This window comes from Hyla sarda, chromosome 7 (genome assembly GCF_029499605.1).
Source record: "Hyla sarda isolate aHylSar1 chromosome 7, aHylSar1.hap1, whole genome shotgun sequence".
Classification (NCBI taxonomy): domain Eukaryota; kingdom Metazoa; phylum Chordata; class Amphibia; order Anura; family Hylidae; genus Hyla; species Hyla sarda.
In genome coordinates this window covers 74,992,457-75,016,313 of record NC_079195.1, presented here as the reverse complement: position 1 = coordinate 75,016,313, position 23,857 = coordinate 74,992,457, and the positions used below count along the sequence as shown (strand labels likewise).

General features: G+C 42.7%; 1 protein-coding gene across 1 annotated transcript in view; it reads left to right on the top strand.

Annotated features, from left to right (window-relative positions):
• The first annotated feature begins 1,219 nt into the window (after positions 1–1,219).
• Positions 1,220–23,857, top strand: part of LOC130281924 (RING finger protein 122-like) — a 46,197-nt gene continuing 23,559 nt past the window's right edge. The window contains exons 1-4 of the mRNA XM_056529684.1: positions 1,220–1,242; positions 10,480–10,623; positions 13,019–13,061; positions 21,726–21,767. Of these exons, the coding sequence (XP_056385659.1) occupies positions 10,481–10,623; positions 13,019–13,061; positions 21,726–21,767 (228 nt within the window). The 5' untranslated portion in view covers positions 1,220–1,242; position 10,480. The remainder of the gene's footprint in view (positions 1,243–10,479; positions 10,624–13,018; positions 13,062–21,725; positions 21,768–23,857) is intronic.

Sequence of the window (23,857 nt, the reverse complement as noted above, 5' to 3'; positions counted from 1 at the left end):
AGCACCGCACCAGTGTGAACAAGGTGTAAAAGCTCACTTTCAGACTGGGAGGCTGCTAGAAAGTAAAAAATATAATGTTTATTATTTAATTAAAATATAATGTTTATGATCCCGTATGGTGAATGGGGTAAACGTTAAAAAAAAAAAAAAAAAAAATAAGCTGAAAATTGTTGCTTTTTGGTCACATAAAAATGTAATAAAAAGTGATCAAAAAGTCACATATACACAAAAGTGGTACCAATAAAAGGCTACCAATAAAATCTACAGATCACAGTGCAATTAATGAGCCCTGTATATACAGTGGGGATCAAAAGTTTTGGCACCCCAGGTAAAAATTTGTATTAATGTGCATAAAGAAGCTAAGGAAAGATTGAAAAATCTCCAAAAGGCATCAAATTACAGATTAGACATTCTTATATGTCAACAAAAGTTAGATTTTATTTCCATCATTTACACTTTCAAAATAACAGAAAACAAAAAAATGGTGTCTGCAAAAGTTTGGGCACCCTGCAGAGTTAATTTCTTGTACTGCCCCCTTTGGCAAGTATCACAGCTTGTAAACGATTTTTGTAGCCAGCTAAGAGTCTTTCAATTCTTGTTTGAGGTATCTTTGCCCATTTTTCCATACAAAAGTCTTTCAGTTCTTTGAGATTTCTGGGCTGTCTGTCACGCACTGCTCTTTCAAGGTATCATTTTAATAATATTGACCCACAGAATAAAGAAAGCATAATTATTACCATAAAGTGCACTGTGTTAAAACTAAAACCCTCTAATAGTTGCAAAATTGCATTTTTCTTTTAAAGTTCCCTACAAAGTAATATATTTTTTTTTTGTGTGTGTGTGTGTCATACATTTTAGGGTAAAATAGATATCAATACAAAGTATATATATAAAACAAACCCTCATATGGGTCAGTGGATGGAAAAATAAAAGAGCTATGGCTCTTAGAAGACGAGGAGGACATAACACACAAATGCAAAAATGAAATTGCCTGTGTCCTCAAGGGATTAAGAGTTTGTAAACTGTGATTTAATAAAAATGACATGTTGAAAAGGTTTGGTTTATGTTTTTTGTTTTTAACTAATATTTTCATTTCACACTGTTAAAAAAACTAACTTCTTAACTTTGCAACATCTTATTTTTTACCTACACCGGCACTGATCAGTGTTATCTGCTATCTACTTCTCTGGTCTCCCAGAAGGCAGACCAGAGGAGAAGATCCCAGAAGCTGGCCCGGAGCAGGTAGGCAGAGCTCTGGCAACCCTCTTTACTTAATGGACCCCCGCAATCGCGCTGCAGGTGGTCCGATGCGTAACCCCGAGCGCTGCACATACTTCAGATGCCATGATCAGTATTGATTGCGGCATCTTAAGGATTAATGGCGGACATACCTCACCATGCTGAGAGATCATTTTAAAATAAATGTACATGGTCAGGATTAGGTACTGAGTAACATATTCTGTAATACATTAGAGTGGGGACTGACTGTGCACATAGGGGGAGATTTATCCAAACCTGTGCAGAGTAAAAGTTGCCCAGTTGCCCATAGCAACCAATCAGCTCGCTTCTTTCACTTTGCAGAGGCCTTGTTAAAAATGAAAGAAGCGATCTGATTGGTTGCTATGGGCAACTGGGCAAATTTTCCCCTGGACAGGTTTTGATAAATCTCCCCCATAGTGAAAAGCTTAGTCTACACACTTTGTATTATGTTGATACTTTCTTTTTTGTTACATATTCTAGCAAACTGTATTTTGTAACTTTATCTTTCAACAATTCTTTGTGAAAATATTATTATTGACAATATTTCGATTTGTGGCTGTTTTCTGTCACATCTTTGCTTGGCGTGTGCCTGTAAATCAAGTGTGCTCACACTACAAACTGTGAACAAAAGTTTGGCTAGTGCTGACAGACATGTGACCCATCCAAAACACCTCATTGTCCATAAACAATGAGAGAACAAAGGCCAGGATTTCCTCTACAATTCTGGGTAGCCTTCACGTGGTCATGTGATCCCTGAATGATAGCTCATTTGCACCACGGTATTGATGAACAGAATGAAGCAGAAAGCCACCTTCTTCCCATCCGTGCCCGTACATCATGTCTTAGTAAGTACTTTCCATGTAAGAGATATATGTGCTGCCTTTTACAGGACTTGTTCTTCCCTTGTCATTTAGTGGGGGAATGTAGAGAACATATATAAAAGTCTGTGTATACATATAGGGGGAGATTTATGAAAACCTGTGCAGAGGAAGAGTGGTACAGTTGCCCATAGCAACCAATCAGATTGCTTCTTTCATTTTCCACAGGCCTCTTTAGAGGCCTGTGGAAAATGAAAGAAGCAATCTGATTGGTTGCTATGGGCAACTGCACCACTCTTCCTCTGCACGGGTTTTGATAAATCTCCCCCATAGAGTAATAGTCAATAGACAGCTGGAAAATGATTCCTCCATAGACAGCTCAATCTAAGGGCGTATGGCTGCATAAATTGATTTTTTTACACAAATATAATGTGTCATTGATACATTTTTATGACTAAATTGTCATTTTTAAGGATAATGTGTAAAACATTTTAAATACCTATTTTGAACATCAGTAATATTCAGTAATGAAAAATAAGAACCTGTCATCACTTTCATTCTGCCCGAACGATAAGTCATTGGGGCGGACCCTGGTGGCTTCTGACTGGCCTGCCAACCTTTATTGATAGATGTCCTCCTATACCCAAACAGCAAAAGATCTATCAATAAGAGGACCTGTAATCATTTGTAAAAATGCATTTTCTGTTATGAATAGATTTCTTTGGGGGGGGGGGGGGGTTGTTCACATACCTTTTTACGGCTTGTCAATTCGCCCCCTTTTCCGGACTTATGGGGTGTTATAGTTCATCAGCCAGATTCCTGAAACGGTCAGATAAGCGTGTATCCATTTATGTGGTGCTAGGTGGTATGGGTGGGCTTACCTGGGCTGGGGCATGAAGAACTTATGTAGTCAGCAGGATGTCATGAGACTGACAATGTCAGAAGACAGCGATGGGAGCACGTACTACACAGATGTAAGTTATTCACGCCCCCGGCCAAGATAAGCCCACCAATACCACCTATCCCCACAGTACAGCATAATTAGATAGGCATCTGTCATATAAACTATAACACCTCATAACTCCGAAAAGGGAGGGGGCAGATCAATTCTTACTATATAGGTACATCGATCTATACAATTTGGTCACTGAAGTCACGTATTGGTACAAACATGTACCAAAGCCTACTCTCATACATAGTCAATGTTGCCACTATCAGCTGAAAGCTTCAAACAGATATGTACAGGGTGGGACATTTATATGGGTACACCTTAATAAAATGGGAATGGTTGGTGATATTAACTTCCTGTTTGTGGCACATTAGTGTATGTGAGGGGGGAAACTTTTCAAGATGGGTAGTGACCATGGCGGCCATTTTGAAGTTGGCCATTTTGAATCCAACTTTTGTTTTTTCAATAGGAAGAGGGTCACTTGACACATCAAACTTATTGGGAATTTCACAAGAAAAACAATAATGTGCTTGGTTTTAACTTAACTTTATTCTTTCATGAGTTATTTACAAGTTTCTGACCACTTATAAAATGTGTTCAATGTGCTGCCCATTGTGTTGGATTGTCAATGCAACCCTCTTCTCCCACTCTTCACACACGGATAGCAACACCGCAGGAGAAATGTTGCACAGGCTTCCAGTATCCGTAGTTTCAGGTGCTGCACATCTCGTATCTTCACAGCATAGACAATTGCCTTCAGATGACCCCAAAGATAAAAGTCTAAGGGGGTCAGATCGGGAGACCTTGGGGGCCATTAAACTGGCCCACAACGACCAATCCACTTTCCAGGAAACTGTTCATCTAGGAATGCTCGGACCTGACACCCATAATGAGGGGGTGCACCATCTTGCAGGAAAAACTCAGGAACGTGTCAGCTTCAGTGCATAAAGAGGGAAACACATCATCATGTAGCAATTTCGCATATCCAGTGGCCTTGAGTTTTCCATTGATGAAGAATGGCCCCACTATCTTTGTACCCCATATACCACACCATACCATCAATTTTTGTGTTCCAACAGTCTTGGAGGGATCTATCCAATGTGGGTTAGTGTCAGACCAATAGCGGTGGTTTTGTTTGTTAACTTCACCATTCACATAAAAGTTTGCCTCATCACTGAACAAAATCTTCTGCGTAAACTGAGGGTCCTGTTCCAATTTTTGTTTTGCCCATTCTGCAGCACCTGAAACTACGGATACTGGAAGCCTGTGCTAGCATTTCTCCTGCGGTGTTGCTATCAGTGTGTGAAGAGTGTGTGAAGAGGGTTGCATTGACAATCCAACACAATGGGCTGCACATTGAACACATTATATAAGTGGTCAGAAACTTGTAAATAACTCATGAAAGAATAAAGTTACGTTAACGTCGGGGAAAGGGGGCATGTTCCTGACAGTTTCACATATCAGAGAAAAAAATGCCATAGGCTCAACATGCTGTGACTTGTCAATCACCTAGAAGCTGAAAAACGACAAAAAAATTATGAAAAAACACCAAAAGGATTAAAAAAAACACCAAACTGTTGAAAAAGAATTTTGTGATTTGTCATTGTTTACAGCTAACATCTGGCCCATAGGGGCAATTTTGGCGTTTTTTGATGCTACTTTTCACATCCTGCCTTTGATACTGACACTGAATAACAAAGGCAACAAAGGTAAACTGCAAACAGCTGGACATTTTAGTGACGGAATCTCCAACAACTCCACAGTTCTGCTTGTTCAGTTTCAATTACCGTATATACTCGAGTATAAGCCGAGTTTTTCAGCACGATTTTTCGTGCTGAAAACACCCCCCTCGGCTTATACTCGAGTGAACTCCCCCACCCGCAGTGGTCTTCAACCTGCGGACTTCCAGAGGTTTCAAAACTACATCTCCCAGCAAGCCCGGGCAGCCATCGACTGAGGGCGAATGATGAGAAGAGGATGATGAAGGGGGGGGGTGTGGGGATGATAAAGGGGGGTGGGGATGATGACAAGGGGATGATGAAGGGGGTGTGTGGGATGATTACAAGGGGATGATGAAGGGGGGATGTGTGGGATGATAAGGGGATGATGAAGGGGGGATGTGCGGGATGATAAGGGGATGATGAAGGGGGGATGTGTGGGATGATGACAAGGGGATGATGAAGGGGGGATGTGTGGGATGATAAGGGGATGATGAAGGGGGGATGTGTGGGATGATAAGGGGATGATGAAGGGGGGATGTGTGGGATGATGACAAGGGGATGATGATGAGGATGTTAATGACGGGTCTGGATGATGACAGGGGGGGGATGAGGTATTTCCCACCCTAGGCTTATACTCGAGTCAATAACTTTTCCTGGGATTTTGGGTTGAAATTAGGGGTCTCGGCTTATACTCGGGTCGGCTTATACTCGAGTATATACGGTAAATAAAAAACGTCAATTGATTTAAACCATTGGATTAGTCGTGTATGGAAACCAGATCTGGGGACTGCCTTAGGCCGGTTCACACAGCAGAATTTCTGCACTGAATTCTTCCTGAAAATTCTGCATGAATTTATATCCAATTCACATCAATGGAATTCCTGCAGCGTAAATTTTGCTGCAGAAATTCTGTGGTGTGAATGGGACAGCAGAATCCCATTGAAGTGTATTGGCCATAAATGCATGCAGAATTTTCATGCAGAAATTAATGCTGAATTAACTGCAGAAATTCTGCCATGTGAAACCGGGCTCAGGCTATGTTCACACACCAGAATTTCTGCATGGAATTCTGCATGAATTTATAGCCAATACACTTCAATAGGATTCTGCTGTCCCATTCCATTGAAGTGACCGCAGCATCTATTAGGGTAACAGAGGGAGGGAGCTCCGTCTATCACCGATCGGCACTCTGTAAAGAGAAAGCAGAGCGCCGATGGTTGCCATGGCAACTGGAGGCCTGACACTGGCCTCTGTTGTCATGGCAACATGAGCGATTAGTCCCTACCTAAGGTATAGACCGATCTATCCTATGCCTGTCAGTAATGACAGACATAGGCATAATTCAATGGAGCACAGATGTGTACTCCATTGAATTATGTGTATAATAGTAAAAAAAATAGTGAAAAATTGTAAAAAAAAAATTAAATGGGAAAAAAATTTTGAATATAAAAAATAATAAAATTAATTATATATGTATATAATACACCCCCAAAAATAGTGCCCCAAAAAACATCAACATGTCCTGCAAAAAAAAAGAGTCCTCACACAATTGCGTCAATGAAAAAATGAAAACAGTTACAGCTCGCAGAATACGGCGACTTACAAACATGATTTTTTTTTAATGTTCTTTATGCCATAAATTAACTAAAATATAAAAAAAAGGATATACATTTGGTATCGTCGTAATCGTATCAACCTGCAGTGTAACGTTAACATGTCATTTATACTGTATGATGAACGACCTAAAAAAACAAAACAATAACAACCGCAGAATAGATTTTATTATGTATACCAATTACCAACTCATAAAAAATAAAATAAAAAATGATCAGAGTGCCACATGTACCCCAGAATGATACCAATGAAAGCGTCAACTTGTCTCCCAAAAATATTTTTGCACTCCAAGGCCTCTGCGACTTTATATGATTTAAAAAAAATATCCTAAACTAAAAGGAGGCCCCAAAATCCACACTTCACGCCTTCATGTCAGAGGCCTGTATGAGAGACACGTAGCGCACAAAGGCCACATATGGGATATTTCTAATATGTCAGAATTCAGGGAATACATTTTGAGTTGTATTTCTTTGTCAGCACCTACTGTATTAAAATGATAAAATCTGCAAAAATCTAAAATTCCGCTTCCACTTTGCTTTCATTTCTATGAAACGCCTAAAGGGTTATTAAACTTCTTTACTGTCATTCTGACTACTTTAAGGGGTGCAGTTTATAAAATTGGGTGATTTATGGGGGGTATCTAACATACAGGCCCCTCAATTCCACTTCAGAACTGAACTGGTCCCTGAAAAATCAGATTTTGCTTATAAACCTTCTAACATTCTAAAAAAGTAAAAGAATGTTTACTAAATGATGGGAACATAAAGTAGACATATTGTAGATGTGAATTAATCATTAAAGGAGAACTCCAGACCATAAAAATTGTCCCCCATACTGCCAGCAGTAAAAAAATAAAGATGTACATACCTTCCTCCGCTCCCCCGGGGCCTCCGGTAACCGCCACTTCCTGGTTGCCGGTGGTCGGATGAATCGGCGAATCACCAGCCGCAGTGCAGTCTGACTCGGCCGGCGATAGGCTGAGCGGCAGTGTGACGTTTTCTGCCCCGGCCGAAGGTGCCGGTGTAGTGAAGAATTGTGTGTCCTGAAGTGTTTTCACACTGCCGTTCAGCCTATCGCTGGCCGAGTCGGACTGCGCTGCGGCTGGTGATTGGCTGATTCATCCGACCACCGGCAACCAGGAAGTGGCGGTTACCGGAGGCCCCAGGGGAGCGGAGGAAGGTATGGTATGGGGGATAATTTTTATGGTCTGGAGTTCTCCTTTAATTTGGTGCAGCATGACTATGTCGTACAAGCAGAAAATGTAAAATCTAGAAAAATGCTAATTTTTTCTTTGCTAATTTTTTAGTGTTACAAAAACCGCTAAATATGTCAATCAAAATTTACCACTAATGTAAAGTACAATATGTCACGAAAAAACATTCACAGAATCGTTTTCAACGTTTTTACCAAATAAGTGGATGCATGTCAGATTTTGAATAATTTTCCTTGGTCATTAACCCCTTAAGGACTGAGCCCTTTTTTGCAATTCTGACCACCGTCGCTTTACGAATTAATAACGCGAAAACGCTTTTACCAAATATTCTGATTCTGAGATATTTTTTTCGTGACATATTCTACTTTATTTTGGTGCTAAATTTTCGGCTTTACTTGCATCCTTTTTTGGTGAAAAATCCCAAAATTTCATGAAAATTTTGAACATTTTGCATTTTTCTAACTTTGAAGCTCTCTGCTTGTAAGGAAAATGGATATTCCAAATACATTTTATTTTTATTCACAAATACAATATGTCCACTTTAAGTTGGCATCATAAAATGGACATATTTTTGCTTTTTGCAAAAATTAGAGGGCTTCAAATAGAGCAGCAATTTTCAAAAAATTCATGAAAATTGCTCAATCTGAAGGGACAGATGCTACAGAACTACAACTCTCAGCATGCCTGGGCAGTCCAGGCATGCTGAGAGTTGTAGTTTGGCAATATCTGGAGGGCTACCATTTGGGCACCACTGTAACCACTGTAAACTGTGACCCTCCAGATGTTGCAAAAAGCATGCTGGGAGTTGCAATTTGGCCTTCCTAGTGGTTGCCACAGTAAAGATCACTTTACTTTCACTTTCAATCCCCCCCCACTGTAGTTACCCTACCTGACCCAGGATCCAGCAGTCTCCAGCGACGATCGGGGATCTCCAGGCATCTTCTTCCCACGATCCCCTTGACATCCAGGGGTGGGCAGAACGGGGGGTTGCCATGGCAACCCACTGTCCTGCTCTGCCATTGGTCAGAATCAGTTCTGACCAATGGCAGGGGATAGGAGGAGATCGCAGCTCTGTGACCTCACTCCTAGCCCTCAAGATGATCGGGGCTATTTTCCGGGTGATCAGGTCACCAGAGACCCGATCAGCCCGGAATAGCAGAAAATCGTATGTTTGAATTGACATGCGATTTTCTGCAATTGCCGACATGGGGAGGGGGGGTCTCAGGAACCCCCTGGGTGATGTGTCGGGGTGCCTGCTGAATGATTTCAGCAGGCATTCCGGACCGGTCCCCAACCGGCGGGGACCGGAATTCCCACAGGCGTATGCGTACGCCCGGCGTCCTGAACAGGTTAAAGGGGTACTCCGGTGGAAAACATATATATTTTTTCTTAATCAACTGGTGCCTGAAAGTTAAACAGATTTGTAAATTGCTTCTATTAAAAAAATCTTTACCCTTCGAGTACTTATTAGCAGCTGTATGCTACAGAAGAAATTATTTTCTTTTTAAATTTATTTTTTGTCTTGTTGTTTTGTTTTGTCTTGTCTTGCTCTCTGCTGACACCTGATGGAGAAAATCCCCATGGCAAACATGTGTGATGTCCCAGTATGGGATATGTTCCTACAGTCCTGTGTAGTTGAGTCCCTTTACGTCCTCAGGGCTCACCTGCAGTGTTCCCCCATAGTGTGTATGAGTTATGTACTAAGGTTATAGGACCTTTGATATGGTCACATGATTGTTAGTCACATGATAAGGGTTGTCACATGTTCAAGTCATATGTTTTGTTACCCAGAGAGCACCAGGTAGATGACCCGCAGCTAGCCTATGGGCTCCTTGCACAGCCCCCTTCATAAGGAAGGGAGGAGCTGCAATTTGCCTCTTTTGCTCGTGTTTCATTTTCTGCTGAGGTCAAGTCCTGTCCAGACGTCTCAGAGCCAGTGTCCAGCACATCTGGAGGCCTCAAGCCTAAATTACACCCACAGATCTGTAAGTCAAGTCATCTCTGTCTGCTGTCACTATCTTCAGTCAACTCAAGTATAGTCAGCATGGCTGCACTAAAGTCTGTCAAGTCACTGCAAGTCCCAGCAAGCTGCGAGGTCTTTTGTGTTACTGGTCACCTCTCTGGGATCCTTACTACCCTGTAAAGACTGTTATACCTGTTTAACCTCAGTAAAAGCTACCGTTAACCTTTACCTGGCCTTGGACTATTATTTTCCCTGCCTAACCTTGGACTAACGGTATTACTTTTGGGTGGTTACATAGGCAAACCACACCCGAACACTAAGGGGTTAAATCAATCTACCCCTGGGCAACACAATCTGCCCTTACACCTCACATATCGCACCTCGTGGCTCTCCACATATGCTGCTCTGGACAGTTCCTGACACAGACAGAGGTGTCAGCAGAGAGCACTGTGGACAAGACAAAAAAGAAATTCAAAAAGAAAAGAATTTCCCCTGTAGCATACAGCTGCTAAGAAGTACTGAAAGGATTGAGATTTTTAAATAGAAGTCATTTACAAATCTGTTTCACTTTCTTGCACCAGTTCATAAAAAAAAAATAATATATGTTTTCCACTGGAGTACCCCTTTAAGGTCAAAACAGAATTTTTATGCAGAATTCTGTGCAGAAATTCTGCCGTGTAAACATATCCTTAAAGGTGTTGGAAATAGGTATGCAAAAATTGATGCAGAGCAATGCTGGTTTTAAAGTTCTGCCATAACCTCTATTCTTTGGCTTGACCTGTATTATTTCATTGTACCATCTTTATTCCTATTTTGACGTGGAATAGGGTGCTTTGGCTTTTGGAAATGAATAGCATTCAATTTGGTTGCATGGATCTATTGAATAAATTAGGTGGTGCTGAGGACATGTCAGATTTATAACTGTATACGTTCTCATACAGAATGTCCACAGGTCACCCTATGCAAAGGCCTAACATGACAAAGGGAAGTGTCGGGGCCGTGCAGCTGAATTTCTTCATCTTTGTTTTCGGAGCTGGGTTCTTGCTATTTATATTCTGCCTTATTTTTTGCTGCTACATTTTCAGGTAAGGTTTTAGTTATTTATCTATCTGTGCCCTATAAAACTTACGTCCTGGGCTGATGCTACTGTATTGTATTACAAATAAGCACTTTATGTAAAGGGTTTTGCATACAGGCTGATTGAGATGAGCGAACATACAGTAAATTCGATTTGTCACGAACTTCTCGGCTCGGCAGTTGATGACTTATCCTGCATAAATTAGTTCAGCTTTCAGGTGCTCCAGTGGGCTGGAAAAGGTGGATACAGTCCTAGGAAAGAGTCTCCCAGGCCTGTATCCACCTTTTCCAGCCCACGGAAGCACCTGAAAGCTGAACTAATTTATTCAGGATAAAGTCAGCAACTGCCGAGCCAAGAAGTTCGTGACAAATCGAATTTACTGTAAGTTCGCTCATCTCTACAGGCTAACCCAGACAATTGAGGGCCTGTACAATAGGCAATGTGTCTGTGCCTGGGGTATTTGATAGGGTCATTAGGCTTACGTAGTCATAGTCTTATTTTGCATCAGATACTTTAATAATCCATAAAACAAACTGTCTAATATGCAGTCATGGCCGTAAATGTTGGCAGCCCTGAAATTTTTCAAGAAAATAAAGTATTTCTCACAGAAAAGGATTGCAGTAACACATGTTTTGCTATACACATGTTTATTCCCTTTGTGTGTATTGGAACTAAACCAAAAAAGGGAGGAAAAAAGCAAATTGGACATAATGTCACACCAAACTCCAAAAATGGTCTGGACAAAATTATTGGCACCCTTAACTTAATATTTGGTTGCACACCCTTTGGAAAAAATAACTGTAATCAGTGGCTTCCTATAACCATCACTGAGCTTCTTACACCTCTCAGCCAGAATGTTGGACCACTCTTCCTTTGCAAACTGCTCCAGGTCTCTCTTATTGGAAGGGCGTCTTTTCCCAACAGCAATTTTAAGATCTCTCCACAGGTGTTCAATGGGATTTAGATCTGGACTCATTATTGGCCACTTCAGAACTCTCCAGCGCTTTGTTGCCATCCATTTCTGGGTGCTTTTTGATGTACGTTTGGGGTCATTGTTCTGCTGGAAGACCCAAGATCTCGGACGCAAACCCAGCTTTCTGACACTGGGCTGTACAGTGGGACCCAAAATCTGTTGGTAATCCTCAGATTTCATGATGCCTTGTACACATTCAAGGCACCCAGTGCCAGAGGCAGCAAGACAACCCCAAAACATCATTGAACCTCCACCATATTTCATTGTAAGTACTGTGGTCTTTTCTTTGTAGGCCTCATTCCGTTTTCTGTAAACAGTAGAATAATATGCTTTACCAAAAATCTCTCTTTTGGTCTCATCTGTCCAGAAGACATTTTCCCAGAAGGCTTTTGGCTTACTCAAGTTCATTTTGGCAAAATGTAGTCTTGCTTTTTTTTGTCTCTGTCAGCAGTGGGGTCCCTCTGGGTCTTCTGCCATAGTGTTTTATTTCATTTAAATGTTGACAGATAGTTCGCACTGACACTGATGCTCCCTGAGCTTGCAGGACAGCTTGAATATCTTTGGAACTTGTTTGGGGCTGCTTATCCACCATCCAGACTATTCTGCATTGACACCTTTCATCAATTTTTCTCTTCCATCCATGCCCAGGGAGATTAGCTAGTGCCATGGGTTGCAAACTTCTTAATAATGTTGCGCACTGTGGACAAAGGGAAATCTAGATCTCTGGAGATGGACTTGTAACCTTGAGATTGTTGATATTTTCCACAATTTTGGTTCTCAAGTCCTCAGACAGTTCTCTTCTCCTCTTTCTGTTGTCCATGCTTAGTGTTGCACACACAGACACACAATGCAAAGACTAAGTGAACTTCTCTCCTTTTTATCTGCTTTCAGGTGTGATTTTTATATTGTCCACACCTGTTGCTTGCCCCGAGTGAGTTTTAAAGGAGCTTCACATGCTTGAAACAATCTTGTTTTTCCACAATTTTGAAAGGATGCCAATAATTTTGTCCAGACCATTTTTGGAGATAAGTGTGATATTATGTCCAATTTGCTTTTTTTTTTCTCCCTTTTTTGGCTTAGTTCCAATACACACAAAGGGAATAAACATGTGTATAGCAAAACATGTGTTACTGCAATCCTTTTCTGTGAGAAATACTTCATTATCTTGAAAAATTTCAGAGGTGCCAACATTTATGGCCATGACTGTAAGACATGTCCTCCAGAATGAGAGGTGTTCTTTGTAACCATTGTCTACTTTGGGTATGAAATGACAATGATGAACACTAGATCCACCTCCAATGATTTAGAATACGGTGTGTACATGACCTGACAATAACGTGTGAATAAACCCTTATTGAGATGAAAAAAGAAAGAACCTTGTACATATGTGGACCTTCATTTAGATGATGCATCATTTTCTTCCCTTTAGACTTAAGCAACAGGAGCAGTACAGGACACGTGGCTATAAGAAGGTGGGTACAAGTTTTCAATTTAAAAAAACGTAAAAATAATACTTTTTTTTTCAAATTTTTATTCTGTATTGTATATATGGTACTCACGGTGTAATGTATCAGCCACAGCCAGATACAGTTATAGCGTGGATGTTTTAGTTGCATTAAAAAGGAAATGGCATGCATAGGGATAGGTATAAAGCTATACTCGTCTTATTTTAATTTATAGAATTTTCCTTACCAAATTATTTAATACAGTCACATTTTCCCTTCCCTTTCCAACCTCTCTCTCTCCCCCTCTCCTTTAGTTCCTTCTATAGTAACTTTTATATACTTTGACTATTTCCAGCCAATTTTGAACGATTGGGAATTCATTAAAATCAATTTCCACTATTATCAATAGTACATAAAACAGCAATCTTGATGGGGGAGATTTCTCAAAACCTGTGCAAAGGAAAAGTTTCTAAGTTGCCCATAGCAACCAATCAGCTTGCTTCTTTCATTTTTAACAAGGACTCTGCAAAATGAAAGAAGCAATCTGATTGGTTGCTATGGGCAACTAGGCAACTTTTCCTCTGGACAAGTTTTGATAAATCTCCCCCAATAGGATTCACCTTCGAAAATGTAATTTATGAAAACATATATGCGGCAGATAAGTACCATTTGGCCCATTGAGTCTGGCCAATATTCTGAATACTATTGAGGTTATGTTCACTAGAGTTGAGCGAATCGAAACTGATGAAGTCGAAAAATGGTGGCTACATGTGTGAGGACATGGTGCAAGGAACTGTGGGAAGGCGGGATCACCCTGAATCACATAAAGGCATGCAGTCTATCAGCAGCCAGCCCTGTGATGTCACAGCCCTATATATTCGTCAGCCATTAAAGATGACGTGCATTTTGCTAAGAGAGCAGAGACTGTTACAGAGTGGCAATAGAGATCTGTCTAGCGGTGAATCCATTCACCTCAAGCCTGCATCACTGCAGGCAGGCAGGGAGAGTTCAGAAGTCGTTTCAGAAGTCTGCGAATTGAGATCATCAGTGATCACAGGAAGCACTGTGACTCCCCATTCAAAGACTGCAAGGAACCATAGTGCAGGCAGGCAGAGTTCAGAGAGAGATAGTACGTTTATTTCTGGTGCAACCGTACTGGGGTGTATTACTGTAAAAAAGTGAAAAAATATACGCACTCCCCAGTTCTACGTTTTTTCTGGTAAAGCTAATAGGGAGAAGTGTAAAAGCATTAGATTGTTATGCTTATTTCTGGTGCAACCATACTGTTCTCCAAGTATGTCATGCAGAGAAGTTCCAGGCGGTACACAGAGGAGTGGCAGAGGCCTAAATTTATCAGGCGCAGGAAGATGTCACAGCAGAGTAGGGGCACGTGGCAGTAGTAGTCACAGCGAGAGGTCTGAGCTCCTGGTGTCAGCTAGCAGTCGTGTCTCGACCAGCAACCCAGCAGCCGTTAACTCGGTCATCCGCTTCATCCCAAGTGACATCTGACACCCCTAGTCAACAGTCGGTGGTTTCCCCAGACACAACCCTCAGTTGGCATGGCCCGGGAGCAGTCCCTGTCCCCCAACTACCTCTGTCCCATGCTGTTCCCTCACGCAGAGAAGTATTGTATGCTGTGGGCTCAGATCCCCTATTCAGCGAGGATGATCAACTAGAAGACAGTCAGCAGCTACTGCCATCCAAGATGTGGAGGAGACATCTGCCGCTTCCTCCGCTAGGCGGGCAAGTAGTGATGAGGAGAGTGGCGTGGGAGGTGGTGTTGCGAGCGTTCAGGCGCCTGAAACAGACACCCTTGAGAAACTTGAGGATGACATCACTGACGTGCAGACACAACTCGATGATGATGAAGCCGATCGCACTTAGGAGTCGGGTGCAGAAGGGGCTTAATCATGATCAGGAGAAGAGGATGGTAGGTTGCCTGTGAGGCAGCAGCTGAGCGAGCAAAGTGGTAGCATGGTTGGTAGTCAGCATGGTGGAAGCAGTGTGATGTCTGGGCACAAACAAGCCCGGGGTAGACCACGTGCTTCGCGGCAGCCTACCTGTCTGAGAGGCAGTGGAGCAGGGGTTCCCCAAGTCCGCGGCAGTAGCAGTTAGTCAGTGCAGACTGTTGGGGGGAAAAAATCAGCTACTCGGCGGTGTGGCAGTTTTTTGTCAAGCATCCGGAGAAGGTTAACATGGCCACATGTAAGATATGTCGGCAGAAGGTGAAGCATGGCCAGGGTCCCAATGTTGGCACCATGGCTCTGCATCAATATATGCAGCGTCACCATAAAGCAGCCTGGGAGAACTGTGGCTCTGATGTGTTGGTCCAGCCTGCTGCATCACACAGTGGCAAGCCGCTCCCTTTTTCAGCCAGCCAAAACTCCACCACCTCAGCCGAAGAGAGCTGTCTGTCATTCCCATCTTCTGTTGCTCCAGATACTCCTGCTCATCCTAATTCTCATCAGTCATTCCAGCAGCAATCCTTCACGGAAGCAATTTCCAAGAGACAACAGTATGCACCCACTCATCCAACTGCGCAGAAGCTGAATGTGCTCCTGTCAAAGTTGCTGGTGCTGCAGTCCCTCCCTTTTCAAGTGGTGGACTCTGAACCTTTCAGAGAACTGATGGCTTGTGCCGAGCCGAGATGGAGAGTCCCAAGCAATAATTTCTTTGCGAAGAAGGAAGTACCAGCCCTGCACAATTTTGAGGAACAGAAAGTGGGACAGTCCTTGAGCCTGTCGGTTTGCACCAAAGTGCACGGCAGCACCGATGTGTGGAGCTAAAACTACAGTCAGGGACAATACATGTCCTTTACGGCCCACTGGGTGAATGCGGTTTCTGCACAGCCAGACCAGCAACTTGGCCAGGTCACGCCGCTGCCGCCTCCACACTCTCATGCCGTTGATCCTGCCACAGTGTCCGACTCTGCCTCATCCTCCGCCATGTCCTCAGCCTCCACTGCACGGACAAGTCACAGTGCCCCTCCAGCATACCAAGTGTGCAGGGCACAGCGGGGTCACGCTGTTTCTCACATGGGTTGCCTTGGCGAATGGAGTCACACAAGGGAGGAACTGCTGTAAGTGATTTGTCAAGAAATCGAATCATGGCATTTTCAGCGACAACTAAAAATGGGAACCATGGTGACCAACAACGGGAAGGACATCTTGTCTGTGCTATGTCAAGGAAGACTGAGCCATGCGCCCTGCATGGCACACATGTTTAATCTGGTTGTCAAGCAGTTCCTAAAGTGTTCCACCCATCTGCAAGAAATCCTAAGAATGGAAAGAAAACTTTGCATGCACTTCAGCCACTTGTACACCGCAAAACACACCCTCCTTTAGCTGCAGTGTCAGAACGGCATCCCCCAACATAGTCTGATATGCAACATTTCCACCCGTTGGAATTCCACCCTCCATATGTTGGACCGACTAGATCAACAGAGAAAGGCCATCAACAATTACTTGATGATCCAAGAGGATAGGGGTACTCCTCTGTATAACTTCGTTGTCAACCAGTGGCAGCTCATACTTGACACCTGTCATTTGCCCAGGCCCTTTGATGAAGCCACATTATTTGTCATTTGCCAGGATTACGGGATGAATGACATCATTCCACTGCTTCATTTCCTACAACAGATGGTGGAAACGATGGCTGGTCAGGGCACTGGAGACGTGGCGCCTACATCTCATGGCCACATGAGCCCTGTGGGGGCTGAACTGGAAGAGGAGGAGGGTGAGGGGGAGAAGGACAGTTGAGCACAGGCAATGTGTAGCGAAATGGGTGGTTCTTATAGTCAGCTGACAGGAGGGGAGGAGCAGGAGCAGCCAGAGGAGCTACAGGGTGATGAGGAAGATGAGACAGAGGATCCACACAGACGGTGGCCGTATGCAGTGGAGGTGGAGGCAGGGAGTCCCTCCAAGTCACTTGCACAAATGGCACGATAAATGCTCACTTGCTTGCGTAGTGACTGCCGAATTGTCACCATTCAGCAGCGGGTAGACTTCTGGCTCTCCACCTTGTTGGACCCTCGCTACCGGCACAAAATGGGGGCCTTTTTTACACCCTCTGAGAGGGAGGACAAACTGACCTACTACAGAGACATCTTACTTAGCCAGTTGCCGATACCTATCTGCGCCATCGTCCATCCTCTCGCAGGTCTGACCAGATCTGAATGGGGGGGCCCTCTACACTCACATTCCACTGCCATGGCTGCTGTGGGGGGGGGGGGGGCAGGAGCAGTACCAGCTCCATCAGCAGCAGCCTGAGTCTACAGCCTGAGGAGTAGCTTTCTTCACACGCATAGTGAAGCAACTAATCAGCAGCAGCAGGTAAACCTTGAGCAGGAACTGAACCAGCAGGTGGTGGCATACTTGGACATGACCCTGCCAGCCCACATTGAAGATCCGCTGGACTTCTGGGCAGCCAAACTGGTTTTGTGGCCGCAACTAGCAGAGTTTGCCCTGGAAAAGCTGTTCTGCTCGGCCAGTAGTGTTCCATCAGAGCGGGTGTTTAGTGCGTCAGGGGGCCATAGTAACCCCAAGGAGAACTTGCTTGTCCACCAAAAATGTGGAGAGACTGACCTTTGTCAAGATGAATCAGGCTTGGATCAGCTAGGATTTCCACCCACCAATGCCTGATGCATCAGACAAGATTATCCATGGTGCCACACCAACACTTTTGACAAAAGTAGCCTCAGCTACTATTCAGATCCTGCCACCCACCTGATGCCACACATCTGATGCCAAGTGCTCCTTCTTTCACCCACCTTCATCAGCGGGTACTGGTATTGCCACCCACCGCCCCACTTTGTCACTGGGTCACTTTCAGGACTCCTGATGCTGCTGCTGCCGCCACCTCCAGGCTGTGTCATTCTGCCACCATATGGTCTCCTCTTGCTGCCGCCACCTCCAGGTTGTGTCATTCTGCTGCCATATGGTCTCCTCATGCTGCCGCCACCTCCTGGCTCGGTCATTGTGCCGCTCTGCGGTCTACGTAGGCTGCTGCCACCTCTAGGCTCTGTCATTGTGCCACTCTGCAGCCTACATAAGCTGCTGCCACCTCCACGCTCAAATGAGAGGCAGGGGCTGGAACAGGTGGTAGCTTGCCTCGCGGCGGACTTCCAGCTTGCTTTTAAGATACAGCTTTTTCATAGTTTACACTGCAGCAATTATACACTATTGGAGCTGGAATTAACGCGGCTGCTGGCACCAGACTTGCCTTCCAATGGGTCCTCAAAAAAGGATTTGAAGTTTGCTCATACCAATTACCAGGCCCTTTCATTGTGCTGCCATGTAATCACCTCATGCTGGTGGCACATTAAACTTGTTAATCTCTTCAAAATCTTCAATTGACATTTAAAAACTCTCTTTAATCTTTTCAATTGTGACGCCATATGGTCTCCCGACCCTGCTGCCACATCCAGACTCTGTCATTGTGCCACTCTGCGGCAGTGATTCTAATAGCGACACCTGTGATCTGCATGTCATACTGAATAACAGTATTATTTCACAAACCCAGCACACACCCTGTGTGTGTGTTACGGCAAGGCAAAGTGTTCTACATCCCTATTGAGGCTCTCTGTAGCTTGGAAATAGCAGTTTTTAATAGCAATTAATCGCAAATAAATTCGGATCAAACCAAATATTTTTGAAAAATGCAGTGAATCGGGCGAATAAAATTTTTCAACAATTCGCTCATCTCTAATGTTCACATGCCAGAATTTCCTTGTGAAGTCCCAGTGATATCAATGGGATTATGCTGTGCACGTAGCAGAATTTCTGCACCAGAAAGAAATTCAAATTCCAGTGTCCATTCTTTCTGCCGACTCCACACAGAATGCATTGCCTTCTATAAGACGGCACATTTCCTAGCGGTCCAGAGATGAAGTTTTCTGTAGACAGAATCCACTAAGGCTATGTTCCATAGTGCACCAACGGAAGTTCTTTTCTTTTTGAATTTCCTTTCTGTCTGACCACAGTGCTCACTGCTGACACTTCTGTCCGTTTTAGGAACTGTCCAGAGCAGGAGCCAATCCCCATAGCAAACCTTTCCTGCTCTGGACAGTTCCTGACATGGACAGAGGTGTCAGCAGGACAGAGTGGTCAGATGGAAAATAAATTCAAAAAGAAAATAACTTCCTATGTAGTATACAGCAGCTGATAAGTACTGGAAGGATAAAGATTTTAAAATTGAAGTAATGTACAAATCTGTTTTTCTGGCACCAGTTGATTTAATTAAAAAAAAAAAAAAAGCGGAATACCCCTTTAAAGCCAGGTTCACACTGCGTTATCTCCAGACAATATTTCCACCGTAGATCCCGTGGGTCATGCTAGAATTGCGCTGACTGCATAGCCATCCCCCTAGATGGTAATGCATTACTGAGCAGACCCTTTCAGTGGATTGAGGCAGTGTAAACCCGGCTTAAATGGGTACTCCAGTGGGATTTTTTTTTTTTTTTTATCAACTCTTGCCAGAAAGTTAAACAGATTTGTAAATTACTTTTATTTAAAAATATTATTCCATACTTAGTTATACTTATAATCTCAGCTGACAGCTCTGTCCATTTCAGGAACTGTCCAGAGCAGGAGAGGTTTGCAATGGGGATTTTTGTCTGTTCTGGACAGTTCCTGAAATGGACAGAGGTGTCAGCAGAGAGCACTGTGGCCAGACAGAAAATAAATTAAAAAAGAACTTGCTCTGGAATATACAGCAACTGATGAGTACTGGAAGGATTAAGATTTTTAAATAAAAGTAATTTACAAATCTGTTTAACTTTCTGGCACCAGTTGATTTAAAATAACATAGTTTGCCACTGGAGTATCCCCTTTAAGTCCTCTCCCAAAATTGCCATCCTTGATATAAGACAAGGCTAGGGACTTTTATTAGTATTCAGAATATTAGGCAGTCTAGATGGGCTGAATGGTACTTATCTGCCGACATGTGAATTAAACATATGAATTAAACTTTCGGAAAGTTCACAAAAGTTACGGCACAGGGGGAGGAGGTTGTTTGGGGCAGGTCCAGAATTTGCCTTGGGGCCCAAGGGACTCTAATTATACCTCTGTCCATACTTCTATGTATCTTCTCATATAACAGAGATCAAATACTGGCTCTTCGTGAGATCAAATGTTAACTTGTAAATGTCCCCATTAAGCACTATTTATAGTGCACACCTGTTCACCAATTCCATACAGAGCTGGCCAGCCTGCATAGACACATAGCCATCCCACCCCTTGCCTGTTCCTACAAACATCCTTTAATGCAATCTTTTTTCGCTGGTCTTTTAAAAAGTAAAGGTGTCGGGTAGAGATGAGCGAATTTACAGTAAATTCGATTCGTCACAAACTTCTCGGCTCGGCAGTTGATGGCTTATCCTGCATAAATTAGTTCAGCTTTCAGGTGCTCCGGTGGGCTGGAAATGGTGGATACAGTCCTAGGAAAGAGTCTCCAAGGACTGTATCCACCTTTTCCAGCCCACGGGAGCACCTGAAAACTGAACTCATTTATGCAGGATAAGTCATCAACTGCCGAGCCGAGAACTTCGTGACGAATCAAATTTACTGTAAATTCGCTCACCTCAGTGTCGGGTTATGTCACATAGATGTAAGTTGTAGGGATCCATATAAAAAAAAAAAAAAAAAAAAGAGCCTAAACTGGACCTTCATGTGCCCCTTCTAAGGTACATCTAGAATAACGCAGTTTCATGGAGACTGTGAGAAAGTAATTGCATATGCATGGCGCCTCCAGCTGTTGCAAAACTACAACTTCCAGCATGTCCGGACAGCCATTGGCTGTCCGGGCATGCTGGAAGTTGTAGTTTTGCAACAGCTGGAAGCACCCTGGTTGGGAAACACTACCCTAAAGCCATTGCTAATGGGGGAGAATAGGGTGCCTTGTGGAAGTACCATATGATATCACAAGGAGTGCATTTAAAGGGATTCTCCGGTGGAAAACTTTTGTTTTTTTTAATCAACTGATGCCAGAAAGTTAAACAGATTTGTAAATTACTTCTATTAAAAAATCTTAATCATCCTTCCAGTACTTATTAGCTGCTGAATACTTTTCTTTTTGGAACACAGACCTTTCTGCTGACATCATGACCCCAGTGCTCTCTGCTGACACCTCTGTCCATTTTACAAACTGTCCAGAGTAGGAGAAAATCCCCATAGCAAACATATGCTGCTCTGGACAGTTCCTAAAATGGACAGAGATGTCAGCAGAAAGCACTGTGGTCATGATGTCAGCAGAGAGCACTGTGTTCCAAAAAGAAAATCATTTCCTCTGTAGTATTCAGCAGCTAATAACTACTAGAAGGGTAAAGATTTTTTTTTATAGAAGTAATTTACAAATCTGTTTAATTTTCTGGCACCAGTTGATTTAAAAAAAATAAAAATAAAAAAAAGTTTTCCACCGGAGTACCCCTTTAAGCCTATTATACACATCCATTGGGTCACATCCTACTATAAAGGACTGTATGTAAATATCATCTTAGCCTTGCAGTTTATTAGTCATTGCTGTGTAGTACGGTTAATGTAATTAGTTTTGTATAAATCATCAGTCATTAACACAAGTGTCTTATTTTTTCACGAGTAAGGGATTCAGATTATTCTAATAACTACTATACAGTTTAATGTTTGACAAAGATTTGTTGGACGGTAATAAGCTGTGGGTCTATATACCTTTCCCTAGGTGGTGTTAAAAGCCAAATCAAGACGCACCAGCCTGGTTGGGGTAAGTATCAGAATAATGGTAGTGTTTGGTCATTTTCTTCTGTTCACATTATCCAGCATACAGTACATTATAGATTGCACCTCTAAATAGAAAGCCAATGGACGCAGGACGTAAATGTACGTCCGGGTCAGGTGGTACTTAACGCACCAGGACATACATTTACATCCTAAGCATAACCACGAGCATTGCAGCAATGCCCGGATCATGCGCGGCAGGTCCTGACTGCTGATTGAAGCCAGGGACCCGCCAGTAATGGCGGACATCCACGATCCCGCGGATGTCCGCCAATAACCCCTCAGATGCCGTGATCAATACAGATCACGGCATCTGCAGCATCGTGGTCACTAAAATGATGATCGGATCGCCCGCAGCACTGCCGCGGCAATCCGATCATCCTGCACGGCAGACGGAGGTCCCCACACCTGCCTCCCCGACGTCTTCTGCTTTGATCTGCCTTCTCGCAGACCAGAGCAGAAGATGATCGATAACACTGATCAGTGCTAAAATAGCTGCTTTTTTATAACATTTTATTCCAAAAAAATTTATATATTATGGATTAAAAGTTTTATATAAACAAATATGGTATCAATAAAAAGTACAGATCACAGGGCAAAAAACGAGCCCTCATACTGCCGCTTATACGGAAAAATGAAAGGTATAGGTCTTCAAAATAGGGGGATTTTAAACGTACTAATGTGGTTAAAAAGTTAGCGCAACAGTAATAGAAAAGCATGTTATCACGGGTATCATTTTAATCGTATTGACCCAAAGAATAAAGAACACATGTCATTTTTACTGTAAATTGTAGCCCTGAAAACGAAACCTTCCAAAATGAGCCAAATTGCGGTTTTCTTTTTAATTTCCCCACACAAATAGTATTTTTTGGGTTGCGCCATACATTTTATGGTAAAGTGAGTGATGGCATTTCAATGGACAACTGGTCGCACAAAAAACAAGCCCTCATACTAAGTTATGATTTTTTGAAGGCGAGGAGGAAAAAACGAAAACGGAAAAATAAAATTGTCTGAGTCCTTAAAGTGTACCTGTCATAGTGCAAAAAGAAAAAAAGTGATATGTTACTCAGGACCCAATCCTGATCATGTGCATATAATTTTTATGTGTCTCGGACCTATATATCCAGAGATATAAGCAATTATCTGCTGGTGAGTTACTTTTTAGTGTTGAGCGGCATAGGCCATATTCGAATTCGCGAATATATGGACGAATATTCGTCATATATTCACGAATATTCGCATATTCGTAATATTTCCGTTTTATTTTCTCATATGCGAAAATCCGCGCATGCGAAAATTACCATATGCGAAAATTAGCATATACAAAAATTAGAATAAGTGAAAATTCGCACATGCGAAAATTAGCATATACAAATTTTCGTATATGCGAAAATTCACACACCAGTCTCACACAGTAGTATTAGAGCCTTCTTTACACCACACAAGCTGCAAGCAGAGAGAGGTGATCACTGTGATGTGTACTGTGAAAAAAAAAAAAAAAACGAATATTTGTAATTACGTATATATAGCGCTATATTCGTGAATATTCGCGAATTTGCGATATTCGCGAATAAAATTCGCATTGCGAATATTCGCGAACAACACTATTACTTTTTCATTGTGCAGGCTGGAGGGGGCGTGTCAGTCTGTCTCCCTCACAGGAGCAAGCCTGTGCAGTCAGCCAATCAGTACTCTCTACTCTGTAACCCTTTCCTCTCTGGTTTTATGCTGTGTCATGTGTCAGAGGAAGATACTTGGAGCTTGCCTGCAGTAATCAGAAGCCATTATGGTGAATTCATAACAGGATAAAATGTATAAATATAAGAATAGATCTTTATAAAATTAGTGCAAGGATTTTTTAGATAAAAGTACAGCATTTTTATGAATACATGTTCTATCTGTTTTATCTTCTCCTAGTAAAGCTGGATGCTAATCAGCATAGCTGTCACTATGTGTGTCATTCATCTTTCACAGATTCCTGAATGTCTGATCAACTTCTTTGTCATTCAGGAGTCCGAGAAAGCTTTGACTATTTCAGCAAGCTGCAATGTTTGTAAATAACTGTGTTAGAGCAGT